The sequence below is a fragment of the Apteryx rowi genome, unplaced genomic scaffold (genome assembly GCF_003343035.1).
Source record: "Apteryx rowi isolate R43461 unplaced genomic scaffold, aptRow1 scaffold_436, whole genome shotgun sequence".
NCBI lineage: Eukaryota > Metazoa > Chordata > Aves > Apterygiformes > Apterygidae > Apteryx > Apteryx rowi.
In genome coordinates this window covers 123,725-145,019 of record NW_020450690.1, presented here as the reverse complement: position 1 = coordinate 145,019, position 21,295 = coordinate 123,725, and the positions used below count along the sequence as shown (strand labels likewise).

At 42.0% G+C, this 21,295-nt stretch overlaps 1 protein-coding gene across 1 annotated transcript in view; it reads left to right on the top strand.

Annotated features, from left to right (window-relative positions):
* Nucleotides 1–19,418, top strand: part of LOC112971340 (multidrug resistance-associated protein 1) — a gene marked incomplete at its 5' end in the record, with an annotated part of 45,716 nt that extends 26,298 nt beyond the window's left edge. The window contains 13 exons of the mRNA XM_026076689.1: nt 263–440; nt 6,342–6,426; nt 7,455–7,599; nt 8,517–8,724; nt 9,636–9,946; nt 10,594–10,793; nt 11,307–11,433; nt 11,751–11,852; nt 13,543–13,689; nt 14,414–14,572; nt 15,940–16,106; nt 16,864–17,058; nt 17,874–19,418. Coding sequence (XP_025932474.1) covers nt 263–440; nt 6,342–6,426; nt 7,455–7,599; nt 8,517–8,724; nt 9,636–9,946; nt 10,594–10,793; nt 11,307–11,433; nt 11,751–11,852; nt 13,543–13,689; nt 14,414–14,572; nt 15,940–16,106; nt 16,864–17,058; nt 17,874–17,982 — 2,133 coding nt within the window. The remainder of the gene's footprint in view (nt 1–262; nt 441–6,341; nt 6,427–7,454; nt 7,600–8,516; nt 8,725–9,635; nt 9,947–10,593; nt 10,794–11,306; nt 11,434–11,750; nt 11,853–13,542; nt 13,690–14,413; nt 14,573–15,939; nt 16,107–16,863; nt 17,059–17,873) is intronic.
* Nucleotides 19,419–21,295: the final 1,877 nt, after the last annotated feature.

Genomic DNA, 21,295 nt, shown 5'->3' with positions numbered 1-21,295 from the left:
ACTTTAAGAGGACTTCTGTAATTTTCTGTAGTGAAATATGCCCTGGATTCTGTAATTCAGAATTCTGTGAAGGAAAAATCAAAAGACAAGGACAGTCTTTTTTTTTTTTTTTTTTCCCCCTTAAAAATGCTGCAGGCCTGTCTATATTTATTACTGTATTACACACAGAATTCAAGCAGTGAGAGCAGTAGCTTAACCATTAGATTTAGTAGTTTGAAATGTTGAGATGTTGGAGTAATTTTTTTTTTCTTTTGATATTTAGACACGGGTTTTGGTAACCCATGCAGTCAACTATCTGCCTCAGATGGATACAATTCTGGTGATGACTGATGGAGAAATATCTGAGATGGGTTCCTACCAGGAGCTGCTGAAGCAAGATGGGGCTTTTGCTGAGTTTCTTCGTACATATGCTAATGCTGAACAGAACATGGAGAACAGTGGTAAGCTTACAAGTAAAGCTTCTTGGGTAAGCTGATATGTGGCATGTTAGGGGAGTTGTGTTAAAGGAAAAGTATTAGTAGTGGAAGGAAAGTTAGTTAAAGGAAACCGGTGTTTCTTGTGTTAGACCCGTAGGTAGAGGTGTTTATTTCTGAGGGCACTGAAGGTTGATGAGGGATTAAACACACATTCTTTCCTAAAATTTAACAGAATGTAGAGGAGTTCTGTAGTGGAATTCCTCTCACTTAGAGAAAATTAAGACAGCTGTGAGGTCAAGTAAGAGTCAGGTAGAGGTTGTAGACCATTCCCTCTGCTTTTTGGGAAGTGGCTCCTTTGTGCAGATAATATATTAGGGGGCATGGGCTAGGAACAGCAGCTCATTTTTCTAGCTGACATTCCTGACTCCTTCTCCTGCTTTTACAAACAGCTGTAGAGCTACTGAGGTAGGAATATACTTTAGAGTTTTCTCTTAATTTTTGTTTTCCTGGGGACAGGTATGGTATTAGATCTTAACAGAGGAATTTAGTCGCTTGCCCCCAGCCTGTTTTCTTTCATGGCCTGCCTGTGGTGGTTTCCTGACACTTCCACATGTTTATGAGCTGAGACTCAAGGTCTGGGTATCCCTGCTGTAAACCAGCTCTCCTCTTGGAAAGGTCACTTGAGATGTCCCAGTTGCCACTCTACAGACTGCGATGCTGGTTCATGCGGACATTGGTTTACAGTGACTGCTGTATGGGTGTTGTCTTCCACTGTGAGAAATACTGTAGGAAAAGATTTTATGGAAGCAGAATCTGGGTAACTTCTGTGTATTTTCTGTAGGTGCTCCTATAGTTACTTCTGGTGTTGTCAGACTTGTTGCAAACTTCAGCATATGAGGCTTTTGGCGACAAACTAACTAGCCATCCTGCGCTTCCCCTTGGACAGTTAACTTGTGCAAAGATTTTCCTCCTTTAATTGCCTTGTTCTTTTAGCCTGTGTCTCTTCTCCTTCCCAAGTACTTGGTAGTTTTTGAAGTCCTTTACATTTAAGCAAGTTGCTTTCCTGTTGCATTTAAATCTTGTCTTGGAAAGAGAGTCAGTGCTTTATATTGTAGCATGCTTGTCTGCAGCTGTTTAATACAAAGCACTTCTAACTTCAGGATAACCCTGCTGGTTCACAGATTGCTGCTATATCACAGGGTTGGCTCATTTGCAGCAAATTTGTTTCTTAGCTTTGGTCGAGTGATCTTCTGCCAAGGGTAAAAAGTGAAAAATAAGAACATTATCTGTCTGGTTCACAGGGACAATATTAATATTTATTGGATGTGTAAAGGATAACTAAATATTATTAAAAATCACAAGTTCTTGGATAAATGCAGAGTGATCTGTGAAGGGAGTCAGCCAGAGCTAGCAAGAATACTGAAGGCCCCCATATGTCTGAAGCTACACGGTGGTCAACTGTAAACATTAAGCTGGAGCAAAATAGAAAAATTGGTGCTTGGATTGGTGCTTTCAGGCCAGAGCACGTCCTGCTTCTACAGTGGTGAGAAAGCCTCCCCTGCTGCCCAGCCTCCCTGAGGGCCGGCTGCGGGCCCGCTCCCCGCTGCTACCCAGCGCCTGCCTCCCTTGGCTGTTCCTGAGGTTTCCTGCTCTGTGTTGTGCTGCCTTTAACATCCTGGTCTTCACCGCTCTTCCTCTCTATCGGGGGCGGGAGGAACCTGCACTCCAGGGTACTTTAAGACTACCTTTCTTACCACTGTTTCACCCTTCTCCTGTACAAATTGACTGATGTAGCAGATCCTGACTTTTGTTTCAGTGATGTGTGGGTTGGGTTTTTGTTGGTTTGGGTTTTTTTTTGGTGTGGGGGTGTTTTTTTTCCTTTCCTTCTTTAGACTGGGTTCAGCATCTGCAAGGTTTTTCTTTGCAAAGCCTGGAGCAATTTTTACTGTATTGGGAAGTAAAAGCAGCCAGAACTTACCAGAAGTGCACCATAAGGTCAAAATATTTTTTAATGGTGTAGTTCAACTTTGTTCTTGACCACAGTGCCTGGAAGATAGAGGTGTACGGCAGAAATTAATATTTCTACATCTATTACATTATGTGGACTGCACTTCAGATGGAGCAATCCAAGTAGTCTTTCTCCCCAGCATTTGGCTCTGTGACTCTGGAACAGCCGAATAAAAACCTGGAAGACTTTGTAATAGCTACTCAGTTGATTGTTGTTGTTTTAGATGAGGATTGTCAGCACAAAATACCTACTCAGTTTTGGAGTGGAAAGAAAGGTGGGTAAAACTATGGAGAACAACTAAGGGACTGAACTGTAGGGTGTAGTTTAACAATCTGCATATCCTGAAAGCAAAGAAGTGTCTTGATCTGTCACTTGTAGCCATTTGATTTGAATGTCTGTTTGTTTGTTTTTTCCCCCTTAAATTTTATGGACTTAATACCCCAAATTCCAGCTGTTGTGCTGCACAAAGCAGAAATCTGCTTTCTGGAAAGGAGACAGTATGGTATGAGATTAAGATGCACAGAGCCTTGCTTGGCCTCTGTTTAAAAAAAAAAAAAAAAAAAAAAAAAGTCAAAAAGTTTTGTTTACTCCTGAAATTGAGAAGCAATTTATAAACTGTTGAAATTGAATTGAAAATATTTTCCTTGCTCAGTAGCTTGATATTATACACTGGTGTGTATTTCATAATAAAAATGACCACTACTGTGTTATGGACTGGGGTTTTGTATCTGCTAGGAGAAGCGCTGTGCTTTGATCAGCCCTCCCTGGGAGGGAGTGGAGCCCACAGCCCCCTGTGTTTTGTGGCTGCCCTTCTTTCTAGCAGGAAGGGCTGAGCGGAGCTTAATGGTAATGTTTGCGGTAGGGTAGGATGGCCCGCACAGTGCTCGCAGGGAGGCTTGGCTGCTTCTTGCCACTTTGGCTCCTTGGAAGGCAAGAGTTAAATAGTGTGAGGTGTGTTGGCTCTTCTCCAAATACTGCTGTGGGGTCTTGGACCTGGGTGGTAATTCAGGAACCACCTGCCTGGGTCAGGAAATAATCTGATTTCCTCTTAAGTTTATTTTGCTTATCTTCTAGCAAAATTCAAGTTTCCTCTTCTCATAAAGTAAAAGCTGTTTTCAGCCTCTGCCACAAACAACAGAAGCAAATACTGGTTTGAGATGAGTGCTGTTAGGGTGTCGAGACGCTTGGAAGGGCAGGGAATCTCACTATCTCTTACTACTCCGTCGCTTCAGGCTGGTGCTTGGGGGCTGCACACTAACGGCCGAGGGAAGCCGGTGCTGGCGCCGCTGCCACTGCAGTACCTGCCTCCAGTGAGGCCGGAGAGCAGAGCTCCTGGGCGGCAGGGCGCGGACCCCCTTGCCAATAGCGGCCACTCTGCAAACATTGCCCTCGGTCGCTAGTGCTGACATCAAGGAGTCCCTCAAGTTTCCTGAATGAAATCTCTCTTACCGTTGGGGAAAACGCATATGGTAGTTCCCTGGGTCTATACTGGTGGTTTTGTGTGGTTGTCAATGAGAGGTCACCTTAGAGTCGCTTTTTTGATCCTCTCTTTGGTAGTGGATATCTTGAAAGAAAGGAAGTTTCTTGATTTGTCACTCATAGCCATTTGATTTGAATTTCTTTGTTTTACTTTTTTTTCTTTTTTCTTTTAAATGAGCCTCAGGATTAAAAAAAAGTCTGTTTCAGAAAATGTGATCCTGCCATGGGCGTTTACATGTTTTTGTGGTTTAGGTTGTGCTACTTGGATGCTTTTGTGCTTATAGAGATTGAAAATGGTTGACTATTCTATAATAGACGTAAAAACATGTTCTGCAAAAAAAGTTAATGATATATGCTTTTAGACTCAGATCCTTCATTAGAAGGAACGATTCAACCTCTGGAAACAGGTAACTGCTTTTTTTGCCATGTGGCTTTATATTAGCATTTGTGTGGAGCAACAAAAATAGCTGCATTTCACTTACAAGAGAGACTGAGTCATTATTAAAGGAATTTCAGCTGCACGATACAAGGTACCGGCTTGCTTTGCCTGTTGTTTTTTAGTGTGATGCACTAAACCAGTGACTGCAACGGTTGGTGTGTCAGCGTGTAGATACAGCACCAGCAGCGATTCTTAGCTCAAATGCTTTAAAGTTTAAACAAAGCTTCTTCCTGAAGATGCAGCTCCCAGCCTGGGCTCAGGAGCGTAGTGAGTGTACCCTGGAGAGGGAGAGCTCAGGATCGAGTCCCGAGGGTCCGTTTTATTCTTGTGTGTCTGCCTGGTATTTTGTGGCTGTTCCTTTTTTTCTTTTTGTGGAATTCTTCAGCACATGTGCCAGATTTACTATGGTAACCTTGAGAACGTTTTATTGCAAAGGAGTAAATGCAGTATATGCAGGAAATCTTTGTAGCCTACAAAAGGAAATCAAATTTAAAAAGCTGCTAACAAAGGATGATTTATTTTCAGTTTAGTTTTGTCAGTGTGAGTGTAGAGCTTCAGTGATTTCCTGAAACGATGGGAATATTGAACGCTTGCTGTTCTTCATATGGGAGCTTTTCAAAAGAAATGTTGTCAAGTGATTAAAATAACCAACAGTCCCATATTTGTTTGCTCTCTTTCATTATTAAAAATAAGACCTAAATCATTGAAATTTTCAGTTTTGCCATTGTTTCTACACTCTCTTTCTTTCTTTCTTTCTTTCTTTCTTTCTTTCTTTCTTTCTTTCTTTCTTTCTTTCTTTCTTTCTTTCTTTCTTTCTTTCTTTCTTTCTTTCTTTTTCTTTCTTTCTTTCTTTCTTTCTTCCTCCCCGGCTCCTTGCTTTTGGACCGCACTGAGCACTTTGCTTTGGGTTTTTAGAATAATGAACCAATGTTCAGTTTGTAAACACAGGGGGAACAGCTTTAAGTTCACACAGTCCACGTTTTGTGTATTGACGAGCTGTTTCATGTATACATTTTGCTTCAGTTTAAAAACATGAAAACTTCAAATTCTAGATCTACACAAGTTCTCCTTTATATCTTTTCGATGCAGATGGACTTTTTTGACTGTTTAGAGTATACATAGATCCTTTTAAATGCAAAATTCTTTTTGTTTCAAATTCTGGATAGTCTTTCATATATGAAAATAGTGTTCCATTTATTTTATTTTATTTTTTTTAGTAGTCAAGGTCATTTGATTTGTATTAGGAAAATGATGACATAGGATAACTGGAACCTAGAAGTTTTACTCACAGCACTGTATTACACTGAATTAAGTTGCTTAGAGAAAGCTTTCATTTAATACTTCAAACTAACAGGTTTTGTAAAGTGTTTTAGGCAATTGTCTTGTGTGTGCTACATCTTGTTAATATGTTATAGGATAACAAAAGCTGTTTTTACAGAGGCCGTGGCCTCTGCTTAAATGAATCCAATTCCTACTGTTGCCTTAAACATCAGGATTTTGCATGTTACTTCAGAATTTTGAAGGGAGGCTCCAAGTCAGTGGCATGTGCCTTCTGTTCTTACAGCTCCCTCCCATCACTCACTAGAATGTCTTCTCATTGCACTCTAAAATGAAAATAATTTGTAGCTGACTTTCTAAAAGATGTGGTTTGAGGAGCAGATGATGCTTGGAGTGCTTCTCTACCATGTGAGGCATAGCATGACTTGATATTGCACACTTTAACATCGAGCATGTCCTCGTAGTTATTTTAGATTATTATTACTGACCTGTATTTGATAGGAAAATAGAAAAATAAATGTTCCCTTTCTTGGCAACTAATCCTCCTGGGAATAGAACAAAATTGCTCTCTTCATCTGGTCAGTTGTCTGTTAGCGCATGTAAATATTCACTTACCTTCTCCCTTTGGTTTGCACACCAGGTCTGCACCTGGCATTTGGTTTGAAATTAGACTTTTATTTCTCTTTGCTACCTTTTTCATGTTTACTCTTTTTTCTTACAGATACAAATAGTCCTGCTGGAAAGGAAGGAAAGCCTATAGAAAATGGTGTCCTTGTAAAAGAAGCCCCTGGAAAACTGGTGCATAGGTATGTAGTCTCTTCCCCACCCCTCCCCTTTTTACTCAGTTGTGGACAAACAGTACCTTACTGTTCATGGTAGTAATTCACTGGGAGGAATATTCATCTACAGTTACAATAATAACTCCCTGCTCCTTTTTAGTACATCGAAGTTGGTCACTTTTTTGCTTAGTCCATTGATACTTTGCACTTATGGTTCTTGCTGACCTTGAAGTTCCCAGTGTCAATCAGTTGCTGTACTCTAGGCAGCCTGTATCCTGGTTTGAGCACAGTGAGGGGTATCGGCAATGCCTGTCAAATAGTCTTTCAGATATGCTTGCTCTGAGCTCAGACAGCCAACTGCTGTGGGTTCGTCTCCCTTAAAAGGAGGAATATCGTATTGGCTGGTCCAGTTCTTGTACCCTTTCCTAAGGCTTCTTCTGCGCTTGATTGTGTCAGATGGGATGCAGGGCTAGATGAAGCTGTGGTCTGAGCTAGCACAGCTGCTCTTATGCTTGAGAGAGACCAAAGGCAATCATTCTGATTATACCTTCCTAAAACCGTCTCTTAGTCTATGCCTTATTCTTATGGTGCTCTAGAGGTACTGTATTTCTGGGAGCTAATGAACGCTTGGGAGTAAATTTGCCCTTGTTGATGCTGGTGGGAATACCATTTTTGGTATTTGGTATTTGATAGCTGCACTGTATATAATGGTAGCGTTTGTAAAGGCTGGTATTGGTCTTCACCAAGCAATTTTTCTTTCTGGAGTCTGATTGCTCAGCCCAGACTGCTTTGGCTCACTAGCCTGTAAACTAGTATCTGAAGACAGGTACTTGAGAACTGAACGAAATTAAGGAAGATTAGGAATGTGCAGAGTGGGCGGAGGAGGGAAGCAATGGTAGCCACTTGCCAGGCAATGGCTCATTAGGAGACTGATTATCACCAGAGTAGTGTAAGTCAGCATCCCGACGTGTCGGCAGGGGCTGTTGAAGTCTATTTATGAAGTAAGCACTGGGCCCGTATTATGCTAAGACTGAAAAATAAGTATCTTTAAACAGGCAACTCAGTAACTCTTCAACATACAGCAGCGAGACGGGGAAGTCACAGCACCAGAGCAGCACAGCAGAGCTGCAGAGGCCACTTGCAGAAAAGGAAAAGAATTCCTGGAAGCTGACGGAGGCAGATACGGCACAGACCGGGAGGGTAAGGCTCCCCTTCCTCCCTCCTGTGCCCCATTTCAGCTTCCCAGAAACCCACAGGGCTGAGGACAATATAACTTTTAAAGACCGTGAAACTGTGTTGAGGAAGGGCTAAGTGGATTCTTGAGCTCACTGCTTCTTCTGTAGCACTTCATGGAAGTATTACTGAACCACCTGCTTCCAAAGCTGAGCCCCAGATTTGTTTGCAGAAGTGTGCTGACATCAACACTTTTGTTTCAGATAATGGGCCCAACCACATCAAAGTTTAAAAGAAGACATGAAAACTTTGTGGCTGTTTCTTGGAAAGAGGTTGCAAAGTTGTGACAAATTAAGTGACCTAGTGAAATCTGTCCTTCAGTGTAAGGAGCTGGAATTGAGTCAGTTGAATTTAAGCCAAGTTTCCACTGTAGATGCAAACATCTAATCTCATGATGCCCAAGGCTTTTTCTGAGAGACCTGAGAGGAAGATGTTTGGGAAAATGGCAGTTATATCTCCTAATAATGTTGCTTGAATCCCCTTTTTAAAGACAAATCAGAGAATACAGTCATTTGAAGCAGGAGTGTTATTATAGGCTATATAACCTTGTGGTAAAAGGAGAACACCAAAAGTTGGAACTCCTGTTTTTAACTCTGCCACTGATGCTCTGCGTTACTTCAGGCAGCCCTCTCCTCTCCCTTCCCCTCCCTCCTCTGGAAGATGAAAAGAGTGTGTGTGCCTGCCCTGGAGAGATACTGCATTTGGCACACCTTCATACAGCCCTTTGCAACTCGTGTTATCAGGCACTGGCTTTCTAGTGTACAACTGCCATTTATTTTTATGGCCTGAGGGAGGAAATGCTGACTGTAAATAGTGGTTGAAGGGGAATTGCTGGGTTTGAAGCTTGCTTTGCAATGTGAATATTTCTTCCCCTCTGTCTTCAGGTAAAGGCAACAGTGTACTGGGACTATATGAAAGCTATTGGACTCTTTATCTCTTTTCTGAGCATCTTCCTCTTTATGTGTAACCACATAGCCTCCCTGGCTTCCAACTACTGGCTAAGTTTATGGACAGACGACCCTGTTATCAACGGGACCCAGCAGTACACGAATGTCAGACTGGGAGTGTATGGAGCGTTGGGTATTTCTCAAGGTTTGCTTGGATTTACCTATTTTAAGATTAGCTCGTTCAGATTGTTTTTAATGTTCTGTGATAACCTTGTATCCCTAGAACTACAGCAAAGGTTTGCTAAGGAGTGTCTGGTTATGTGAGCATTTTTTTTTATTTGTTTTTTTAATTGGAAAACTAAAACTTAGTGAACCAACCTGCAAAACTATTCAGTTAGTGAATTTGATTTTCCTTTTTTCATATGGAAACAAAACCAGAACAAATGCGGTTGCAGGATCTAATGAGCCATGAGTCCAGGTAATGTAAAGTTTATCCCAAGAAATGGCTCTTTAGTCTGTCAACAAACCTGAGTTAGCCCCATTCCCGGGGTCAGAACATGACAGGATCCACTGCTGCAGTACCCCCCTTGGAGCCTGGTCGGCTCTCCTGGAAGTGTGGCCACGGCCTGGCTGAGCTGTGTAGGCTGACATTGCCTTGGACTATTTGAGGGCCCATCCCGGTCAGCATGGGGAGGCCAGCTGCTTTTTGTTATGTGTCTTTTTTGTGGTCAAAGTTTGTTTGACATAAAACCTAACAGCCCAAGTATTGCACTTCAGAATTGCTGTAATAAATCCTGCAATAAGAAGTAAAAAAAATCCTAAAATTGAGTGGTGTTTACTCAGGGAACGTGCTCAAATACCTCACAAAACTTTGTAATGGAAAAACAAATTCTTCCATGAGAGAAGTGTGGTGTTTTTGCTGAAAAATATTTTGAATTACTTGAGACATGTGGTTCACTAAGTGTAACTAGTGAACCCAAGTTCCTCAGATTATTGTGCTAGAAATATCTGCTATTGCTAAATGATGACAAAATGAAGGAAAATGTTTTGTGTGAGAGGTGAGAGCAGAAAAAACTTTTTTTCCCCTCCCCCCCTTCCTTCCCTCCCCCTCTGCAGGTATTGCTGTGTTTGGCTACTCGATGGTTGTGTCAATAGGGGGAATATTTGCTTCACGACACCTGCACCTTAACCTGCTCCACAACGTCCTCAGGTCTCCAATGAGTTTCTTTGAGCGTACACCCAGTGGAAATCTGGTGAATCGTTTCTCTAAGGAAATGGATACCATTGACTCCACCATTCCACCAATCATCAAGATGTTCATGGGATCAACGTTTAATGTCATTGGGGCTTGCATCATCATTCTGCTGGCCACACCAATAGCTGCTGTCATTATTCCACCTCTGGGACTTGTCTACTTGTTTGTGCAGGTAGGGAGTGTTAGCCAAGGGCACCTGGATCAGCACTTGCTCTCTCATCCTGTTATTTAAGACTGTTCTTTTCTGACTCTGCAGTAGAATGGATTTTAATGTGTTTAACTTGAGTCTGTGTTTGACTGATGGTGCATGGCTTATAATTTGGTGAATTTAGTAGAGCATTTTCTACCATTGTCAAGTGCAGAAGTCTGACTTCTGTGCAGAAGGTAAACCTTTAATACCTAAGCAGACTTTCTGAAAGAGCCATTAAGATTTTGAGGCAAATTCTTTATAGCTTTTTGTTCACAGCCCAAATATGGAAAATGTATGGGCTCTTTTAAAGCTTTCTTCCAAACAAGCGAGGCTTGTGTGCATGTCTGCCAGTGTGCGCGTGTGATCAGAAAAGTGTTTACAAAGCAAGAGAAGTGATGGCAGCCTTTCACTCCAGTGTTGTGTAGGCAGGGTGCACTTGCTTTGCTTTGCTTTGCTTTATTCAGTAGAACTAGTACAGAGCTGAGAGAAGCTGGTTTGTAGTTTTGACTCTTGAATCAGTGAATCTGTCAGGCTCCAGTAGCGGGTCTTAGGCTCCTTAGTAGATGACAAGTTGTGCCTCGTCAGGCGTGGTCTGGACATAACCATAATTCTGGCTCTTTGATTTGCAGAGATTTTACGTGGCCACTTCTCGCCAGCTCAAACGCCTGGAGTCTGTCAGTCGCTCTCCAGTGTATTCTCACTTCAATGAGACCCTCCTGGGAGTGAGTGTCATTCGAGCCTTTGAGGAGCAGAAGCGTTTCATACAGCAGAATGACATGAAAGTGGATGCAAATCAGAAAGCTTATTATCCAAGCATTGTTGCAAACAGGTAACAATGGGAAAGAAATATTGAAAGTTATTTATATAAGGAGCACGTGATTCTGCTGTCTGTGTTCTTTCAGTCACAGCTCTCTGTGTACTTGTCCAGGGTAAGGATGCCTTTGTGGCTGTATCTGTTTCACAAATGCTTTGCTTAAACTTGTGTGAAGGAATTAAGATTACTGCTGAATTTCGTTTCTTCCCAGGAGCTCCTACCTTACTTCTGGATAATATTTTTTACAAGTCTTAATTCATCGATCCCAATGTAACCACAGCTGCTTTCTGAACTAAAACACGAATTCATACCCCTGAAAGGTTTATTAATTTTGTACACATCTAGGTTAGCATGCAGCTGGAGCAGAGCCTTAAATACTTCACAATTTTTGTGTCACTGGCAGTACTCAGATGTCATATCATAAATCTTTTAAAAACCAGATGTGTGCCAGAACATTGGTCAGCCTCCATTCTGATTCTCCATGGGTGAGTTACTAAAAAGAGGCACTATGTTTTTTCTGTCTGGCAGGTGGCTGGCAGTCCGTCTGGAGTGTGTGGGGAACTGTATAGTCCTCTTCGCAGCATTGTTTGCAGTGATTGCACGCAACAGGCTTAGTGCAGGACTGGTTGGCCTCTCAGTGTCCTACTCATTGCAGGTATGAAAAAAATCTCTGAATTGTAAGGCTGCATTGGATAGCCAGAACCTTGCTCAGGCCTTGGAGGGAAAACTAAAGTAAGGAACATTATGGTAATCACGCATAAAATCTGGAAAGATGTTGGAAACTACGGTGTCCTGCCTGTGTGAAGGGATGTGTCTCAGGAGACTCATCCCATGCATATAAAAGACATCTGTTTTTTTCCTATCTAGCACTGATTAGTAAAGACCATATACATTCAGTGAACTCGCAGTGCTTTGGTGGTTTGATTTCATTATTGCAGGGATTATATGTTAAATGTACATTTCTTCTTGCAGATTACAGCATACTTAAATTGGCTGGTTCGTATGTCATCTGAGCTGGAAACCAACATTGTTGCAGTAGAAAGAGTCAAAGAGTATGCTGAAATGGAGAAAGAGGTACAGTGAGTTTTCTATCACAGCTAGTGCTTGGCAGACATTTCATTGGACTCACGGTCGTATCATTTGACATAAGGTTGCATTCAGCCTCTCTGGTTGTATAAACAGAAGTATAAGGAAGCTACAGCTCCCTTAACACTTTGTCACCTAGAACATCTTCAGCTGCTACTGAAATGCTTTTCCCCCTGTGTTAACTCCTCACTAGACAAGCTTATGGTGCACAAAATCCATCCCGATGAGGGAAGCAAGCAGCCCTTCCCTTCATTAGCTCTGGGTCAGTGTTCATTTGGAGGTGATGCCCTGAGGCAGACCTCTGCTCTGGGTCGCCTTAGGTTCCCATGCTGCCTGCAGCTCACTGGCGCAGCTCAGGAGTGCCAGTGTCTGCCTCGGCTCTGAGCTCAGCTGTGGAAAGAGACCAAAACTAGCAGTCTCCTGGGGACCCCCTTGGAGCCAGGATCCTGATCTCTCCTTCAAGTCTCCAGCACGTCCAAGTGGCTGCATGCTGCCTTGTGTATGATGATCAGCGGAAGAGCTCACTCACTTGAAGCAGTGGCAGCTTTCCAGATGGGAGGTCTTTTCCTCCTTGCCAGATATTTCCTTTCTCCCTCCCCAGCACCTTTGGCTCAGTACTCTCTTGCAGTTTGTCTTGTGTAAAAGTCAGAGCCCTGTTCTGCAGCCTCACCCACACCCTGGCTGGCTGGGCTGGAAGGTGCAGATGGACATGTCCTCTGAGCTTTGCAAAAGCAGGAATTTGATGAGTGAGTGCTGCGAGTGCTTTCTAGGGACAGGCTGTAACTTAGCGGGTAGTTCCTATGGGTGCTTTTGAAGTGTGTGCCAATCTTTATACAGTACCTTTTTATATAAGAAACATGGTATTCTGCCCTGGCTAAGCAGTGAAGCTGTGTAAATATAGTTTAGGTTTCTTAAGTGCCTAGACTTTTTTTTTTATTTTTTGTGTGTGTGTCTTTTTACTCTCAATGTGGGGAGGAAACACGATTTACTTCTGTTTTGATTCAAATCAGTTAATGACTCATTTCATCTGCAGTTGTGCCCCTTTTTGGATACAGAACAGTTCCCCATGGCTCCTCTCTGCCATGCCTGTTACTTGAGAACCTGACCTGAGTCACTATTTTTGCAACTGAACCTTATGATGACCCTTTTGAGAACTTTTTCTTGGGTCCTGGTAGTAGACTGGTGTTAAGGTTAAAAGCCTTTTTGTTTGGCACTGCCAGTGTGTACACTGGGGTGTGCTTTCTCCTCTCCCACCTCTAGGGGAGACTGAGGCAGCAGCTGTTTACTTTATCACCTTGTAAATCTTCTAGTGCTCATGTCTCAGTCAAGCTGCCTCTAGCTGTATGTCTGGCTTCCCCGATGGCTTCCTTACTGTGTGCTTGTTGTACAAGTGGGCTATTCGAATACATGGTCCCTCTGTGATTCTAACATTTATAATAAAAGGAAGATTTGCCCAGCAAGTGGGACTTGTGATAGCAAATCCTTTGGCTACTTAAACCATTTAATCTGCCTCAGGGTCTCTTTCCCTTTTTCCCCATCATCATCCCAGTTCCTTTTGCAAGTTGCACACTACTGAGGATTTTTCTTAATTGTTTTCTTCAAGTCCCCTCACAAATATTGAGCCCATGTCCTCCTGAAGGATAAAATGATCAGATATGTTTGTGTGTGGTTCTTTCAGGCTGAATGGAGTATTGAACAAGCTGCCCCAGTGAGCACTTGGCCCCAGGAGGGGAAGGTTGAGTTTCGAGGCTATGGTTTACGTTACCGGGAAGACTTGGATTTGGTTCTGAAAAACATAAATGTTACCATAAATGGGGGTGAGAAGGTAATGAATCTGAATTGTACCAGAGGATGGTTGTTTATAAGTGTGCATGTATATGCCAAAGAGAGGTCTAACCCTGTTCTGTAGTGATACTTGAGTCTGTGGGAGCTAAAAGAGCTTCTGCAGAATGAGAGTTTCTTTAGAGCTGGCAACTGTAGTGGGCCCTTACCCCTTACAAGGGGCATCCTGCATCTTTGCATGATGTTAAGAAAGTATATGTTCTTCCTTTACATGCATTAGTACATTTTATTTGGACAGAAAATTGGAGTATGCATGAATAAAAAGGTAGAAATTCATGTCTAACACAAGCAGAGCATATAGTAAGAAAGTGAGTGCTTATGTTTTAATTTTATCATAAATTCAAAGAAGATCAAAAGGTCAAGTCAGCAATTAACTGCGAACATGAACCAAACAAAAGGTTTAGGAATTTTTGGCCTTCTCTGTGTGATTCTATATGCCTTTCCAGGAGAACTGAAAGCTTCTGTGAGTGGATTGCTGTTTTGATACTGCCTTTTGTGTTTTTGTTTGTTTGACTGGTTGGTTGGGGTTTTTTTTTCCTTCTTCATATTCAATGATTTTTCTTGCTGTTCAATAAAGCTCAGTTGGCTATGCTATTTAGGGGTTTGATAGCACAACAAATTTAACAACCTTTTGAAATGTATCTGTTTCAGGTAGATTCCTGGAAATGCTTTAACTCTTCCTCACTTCCTGTATGTCTTCCCAACAGATAGGAATAGTTGGAAGAACAGGAGCTGGGAAATCCTCCCTTACTTTAGGTTTGTTTCGGATTAATGAAGCAGCTGAAGGAGAAATTGTTATTGATGGAATTAATATTGCAAAGATAGGACTCCATGACTTGCGGTTCAGGATCACCATCATCCCTCAGGTAGGTGTGAAATACTGCTGTTACCTGAGCTCGTTTTGTAACGATACTGTTCCTGTAATGAACTGGGGAGAATATGTTCCTTTTCTGATCCAGAGCTGTGAAAAGGAGACATCTTACCATGCTTTTTCGTGAAATTGAAACCATTTTTTTTTCTAGACTGGTTTCGGTTACTTGAGCTGCATAACAAGTGACAGACAGTTGCCCGGCTGTGACTGGGTTGAGTGTTGCGGAAGCAAAGCCTGGGCCTTCAGACTCAGGGGCTTTGTCAGCACCCCACAGTGTCCCTTAGATGCTCTGCATGTCTCAGCCTGAGAGAGGAGGTCTGATCCCAGCTGAATACCTGCTCAGGGGTCTCCTAGTGAGCTGCTACTAGTTGCTCTTTTGGCCAGTAGAGGGGAAGTGAAGTCTGAGTAGAGCCACTTGCAGAGAGTCCTCAGTGGAGGTGTTCTCGAGATCGGTTTCCTCTGTGATTTTAGGTAGTTTGTTCTTTTTAGAAACTGAGTGAAGTTATTCTGTAGTCCAGTTCTAAGGGATTGGGATGCTGAGTTAATATTTCAGGCTTGGTACATGCTCTGTACAAAGCGTTCTGACCTCGGGATGGTCTCCTGAGTGGGGTATGCAGCAACCTTCACTCACAGAAACCTACACATAACCATCCTGGTTTAGTCCAGCAACTGTGTGTTCGACGGTTCAAAGCGTTTGGAAGTGTGGCTTTTCAAATATTGGGCCCACAATCTCCTGCCTTGTCATTCTTATCGTATAGCCTTTATTGCCTGCCTGCTCTGATTCAAAATAAGACCTTAAAATGTGTTTATATAAATCATGCTTGCAGCATGCTGACAAAAACAGGTGAACACTCTTACGGAGGTTTTGCGTGCTGCTTCTCTTCAAAATCTGTGGGGTGACTTTGCTTTCTCCTTTTGATCACTTTGCATTAGTTTGACTCTACTATGTCAAAACTATTTCCAAAGCAGTATTTCTTCAAGTCCAAGAAGAAAAATAATGCACTGATTTCATTAATACTTTACTGGGGAGGGAGCACCTGTTCTTTCACTCAGTAGCTCAGTAAAAAGTAGTAGTTGGCTGTTTTTCTTCTGAATTTGTGAATTACTGACTCACGGAAAGGTCTGGAGTGCCAGAGTCTGCAGAAGGCAGAGGTCAGGCCCCTAGAGGCACAAGGAATATGGGTGAGGAAAAATAACTTGCTGTTATTGAGGGGGAAAAAAATGATGACTCACTCCTAAATTGAGTAAACTGGCTTGCTTATAACTGAAGCTGGCCATGTTTTCCTTTCGCTATCTAGAAGATATTTTTGGAGCATTTGCCATGTTCTGTGCACGTTGTTGATTACCTCTTTCTGGGACTAGGATCCAGTATTGTTTTCTGGATCTCTGCGTATGAATCTTGATCCTTTTGACCAACACTCTGATGAAGACATTTGGAGGTCTTTGGAATTGGCTCACCTGAAAAATTTTGTATCGTCTCTTCCTGATAAACTTAATCATGAGTGTGCTGAAGGCGGAGAGAACCTCAGGTACGTAAGCAAAGTTTGCCTGTGAAAATTACGTTAAGAACTAAATAAGAATCGAGACACACGTGTGCCTTCCCTGTGCCCTCTCCCATCTGCAACTATTTCAGGCTCCAGTTTAGATTTTCCTTGCGGAGTTGTGTGCTGTGCAATAACTAGATTTCCTACTTCCAGAAACCTTAGAACCCATTTGGGACAATATGAACATACTTTAAACTCTGAAGTTAGTGAATTTAAAATAATTTAAGAAATACTCAGAGAATGCTGCTAGGTTTAGCTTCCCAGCTAAGGCAGTCTTGGAAAAGTTTTTAGTAACAGCAGCCTGCTATTTATAACAGATGCTCTGAACTTACTGTGGCTCTTGCCCAACAGGTGCAGTTTTCCTATGGGAGTTGTTAGCTTGCTTTTTGCACCATAAGAGGGATATGTGTTCAATCTGCAGAACCCGTTTAAAGTCCAGTCCTCAACACTGCATTGAGTCAGTGCTCCAGCTTGATGTGGTCGTGCTGGAACCATTTGTAATGTGTTTTCTTTTATTACATTGCCTAAGCTTCATTGCGACAGGGATGTTGCAGTTAGAGATGCTGTTACATACTTTACGGTGAAGTAGTAAGAAAGACCTCATCTATTTTGCTGGATTTGCTGCACCTATTCTTTTTAGCAGAGATCTTACAAGAAATTGCTAGGCTTTGAAATGAAATACTGCAAATTTGTGATCTTTTTTTTTTCTTTTCTTTTTTATCCTTCTATCCCATCTGCATAGTGTGGGACAACGCCAGCTGGTGTGCCTGGCTCGAGCTCTGCTCAGAAAGTCTAAAATCCTGGTTCTAGATGAGGCCACAGCTGCTGTTGATCTCGAGACAGATAACCTTATACAGTCAACAATAAAGTCTCAGTTTGAAGAATGTACTGTTTTAACTATAGCACATCGTCTAAACACAATCATGGACTACACAAGGTAAAATAATACCATTTCTATTTTGAGAGCTAGAGTGTGTGACTTGCATTGTGCTCTGCTTAAATGAACATCTTTGTTAGCTAACTGTGGACCACTGCATTTCTACCCACTGACTGGGCAGCGTGTATTTGCTGTGGCTCACTGTTTATACTGTCAGTGGTGAAAGATAAGAGAGAAGCATTGCCTGCACCAGACCTACAGGAGTCCTTTCATCAGATTAACTCCCAGTTAAACGCATCAGCCGGTAGCACTATGCAGCAGCACCTGCTAAGGAGCTTTGCCAGCATCTCTGCAGTGCTTAGTTAGTTGGTGGAGGTAGCTGAAGGCAGTGTTTTAACTGTGAACTGACTTTTGTGACTTGCTTTTCCAACCTTCCTAATTACAGTTGCATGGTTGCTTTGCATAAGCTATGTCTGTGTATTTGTCGGTGGGTGCTGTATAACCACAGTCAGTGCGGTGCAAAACTGAGGGAGCCTTACCCCAAATTTCACAAAGCTGTAGGGGCTCTCACTTAGCTTGACAGTAAGTGCTGCCCTGTAGTTTCTGGTTGGCTCAGCGCATAGTCAGACAGTCTCATGTCTGCCTCCAAATGGTTGAGTAAACACATGCTACTTAAAAAGACCAGACAGGCCATCTGCAATGAGATCAGCAAGGACAGAGGTGAAACCCTCTGTTCATTCATGTAGTCTGGACTATCTTTTCTTGCATACAAGGACTGTGCTGCAGTCAGTTTTTGTGTCCACATATAAATATGTATTCATTGGCATTCTGGATTGATCTTATTGTGAACTTTTTTTTTTCCCCTTGTTTTACAGAGTTTTAGTCCTTGATAGAGGCGAAGTTGTGGAGTGCGGCAGCCCAGACAACCTACTTCAGAAAAAAGGCATTTTCTATAGTATGGCCAAAGATTCAGGCTTGGTGTAGCGTTTGAATTTGGTTTGTTTGCATGGGGAGGAGGAAGGTGAAACGTTCAGAGAACTATCTTTGACTGGGCTGGTGCTAACCACGCTGTTCAGTCTCAGACCTCGTGAGGTCAGCCAGACCATGAAGATGGAAGTGACATAAAAATGCAATGTCTTTTTCTTGTTTGTTTTTTCTCCTTAGTACTGATTTAGCAAACCTGCTTTAGGAGAGGCACGTATACTGGCCAAAACACTTCAGAGACTTACGTTAATTTTTGCCTGAAATCTGTCATCATACTATGCTTAAATGTAAGTGGGAGTGATTTGTCAGAGAAGTTCAGAAAAGCTTTTTCCTTTTCATCTGCTCTTATGTTCTGAAGCCCCGTTTTTTGTTTAAAATATTTTTGCAAAGGCTAGTTATTTGCTTGTTTGCTGATTCCTCATTTGATGAGCCATCTATTGTGGGATGCATTTGGAACATTTTTTGGCATATAGTACTATAGTCCAAAGACTTTTTTTCTTGTGAAATAATGTGTGTGCCAGATTTTCTCATTATGGCATTTACTGTATACGGTTAATGCTTTTATGCATTCTCCTAAAGGTTTCATATGTGTTTACAGTACATAGCAGCAAGTTCACTGTAATGTGTCGTAGTGCTGGAGTGAAAAAGCACAGTCAACATCAAAACAGTAGTTAAGCACGTCTGGAATGACAGTCACTCTGAAACCAAATTCTTGCAGCAGCTGGCGTGTTGCAGTATGAAGTACCTGATTTTACACCTGGTTCACTCAGGAATTCAGACTTAGGTGGAGAATCCTGGTTATGTCTGTGGGGACTAGGCTTAGAAGCGAGGATTTGTCTGAGCAAAGGTTGCAAACTGAGTTACAGTGTAATATTGATTGTAATACCCTTGACTTGGGCAGTTCTGTACTTTAATAGCAGCTCTGCCACATCAAGGACCATTAGCCTTATAACAAAGAAACATGCCCTTCATGCTGCTGCTGCTGACTCTTAAATCTTGTGGGAAAATGCTCTGTTAAAGTTTAAAAAGAAAAAAAATCTTTGTTTTACTGTTTTTAAAGTTGTGTGTGTCAGAGGGGTCCAATAATTCAATTAACAATGGAGTCTGGTTTTCAAGATCTTTTTGTTGAATGTTCATTTTTCTATTGGAAGGAAAAAAACAGTTGCATTTCTTATGTTCTTAACAGTCTTATTTTAAAAGAAATTGTTGGAAGAAGGCAAACTGAGTTAGATGGATCCAAATATTCAGCACTCTGAGAATGTGGACTTCTGTGAATAATGTTGCTGACTAGACAATTGTCTTCTCTTTAGAGTAAAGCTATTTATTTTTTTGTAAATTATAACTCTCTGAAATTGAATAGACTGAAATTTTCTTTGGTATTTTTTTGTAATGACTATATTGGAAATACAAATATTTGCAAAGAACTTATAGTAAAAAAAAATGGTTTGAATGATAACATGACCTGTCATCTTTTGTTTTATTTGACAAAGTCATAGCTTCTGCAGTCCCGGTTTTTGCCTTGAAAACAGAAATTATTGGAGGAGTCACTTCAGAAGAATTATTGAGACTAGCCAGACTGCCAGGCTTTGATGTCTGGGAGAAACCTTGAGGGCAAATACCCGTGTGCTGTGGGAGGGGTTGATCATATCTCACTGTTTATCCTGCCATTTGAGTTCTGTAGCTTGCTGAGCGGGCAGACAATGAAGATGGATCACTGGAGCAGGATGCGGTGGTGCTGTGGAGAGGATCCTTTGCCATCCCCGTGGTGTTCAGGCCCTGTATGGCTGCCATGCTTCCTAGGTAGTTTGGTGTTAAGTTACTCCAGGAAAATGAAATGGTCAAGGGGTGGTTTGGGAGCTGGGGGAGAAGTGGTTGGTTTTGTGGATGTGTGGGTTTTTTTTTGTTGTTTTTTTGTTGTTGTTGTTGTCCTCCCTCCAAATCACCTAACACTTGCTCAGCAGTGTGGTGGAAAGACTGGAGCAAATGCTTAGTAAGGAATGGAGTACAGAGCAGAGAATGAAATGAGTTTCAGACCGGTAAGGTGCATGGCTGGTATCATTTTACTCAGCTGCATTAAAATGGAGGAGACCCAGAGGAGAGCGGAGAGCATGAGGCCTTTCCTGCTTAGGGACTGGCATCCTCCTGTTGTTCAATTGCAGCTATGTTTGAAGAACCAGAATACCTTTATGATCTCTCCCCTTCCAGCTGCTCCTAGGAGAGCCCTGGGAAGGGAAGAGGCCACTGGTGTTGCCCTACCAGTTAGCAAAGCTCCCTGTGCTCCTGTTATCCCCAGCATAGTCCTCGAGGCAGAGCTGCAGAGAGGTCCCATGATGAAATTCAGACTGGATTTCAAATAGCTGTGAAAAGCTGGGTGGGTTTAATGCAGCTTATTACTGAGATGGGATATCTATATGTACTCTCCAGGTCTGGGCTTGAATTCTGAAAACTGTTTCACTGGTCCAGGGTCCTGTTAGGTCCAGTTATCACTTCCAGTGAAGTTTCCAATGTAATCCATAAAATCTATATATGACCAATCTTTGTGTGAACTTCTGAGAGGGAAGAGGCTTGTGCACTTAAAATCGAGGATGCATTTAAAAATGTGTGTGAATAATAGTAACGTCTTAGTGCTGTCTGCATAGGTCATACAGTCCGAGGAAGTTGTGTTACTAGAGTTCTTTCTTACTTCAGTAAAACTGATTTTAGATTAGAGAAAAGGATGCTTTCCACTGCATGCCAATTAAGTGAGATTTACGAGCTTTAGCATGCTCATGTGAATAAGTCCTCTGCAAACAGTGGAACTGCCCTTAGAAGCGTGATCTGCATGAAATGCAAAGCTCGCAGAATTGTGCTTCTTCTGGATAAAGTGTTTGCAGTGGAGTTGTCCATGCAGGAATCTTTTAAAAATGCATTTGCTGTCTCAGAATGGGTACACTAGAAAGTGTCACTGGATCTTCTCCCTCCTGTTCATGGACTGTTTGGGATCATTCAGGGATCTGCATGTCCAAAACACTGTCTGTATTTTGCAGGATAACCTTCTAGATATCTTTCTGTGTGTTTTGGTCTTGTCATTCTTTTTCAATGATGTGGTTATTAATATGCATTGTGTTCCCCAGTTTTATGTATTTATACACCTCTAGCACAAGTTATTCTGTCCCAGCTTTGGTGTAGATGCTCCTTTCTGTCTGTGTTATGTACCTATAAGAGCTTTGGGCTGCTATTGAATTTATTTGTAATCCTAATTCCAAATGTCTGTCTCATAAAAATGATTAATATCTTGTCCGAATGTAGCTTGAAGAAAATTGTGTTATGCATG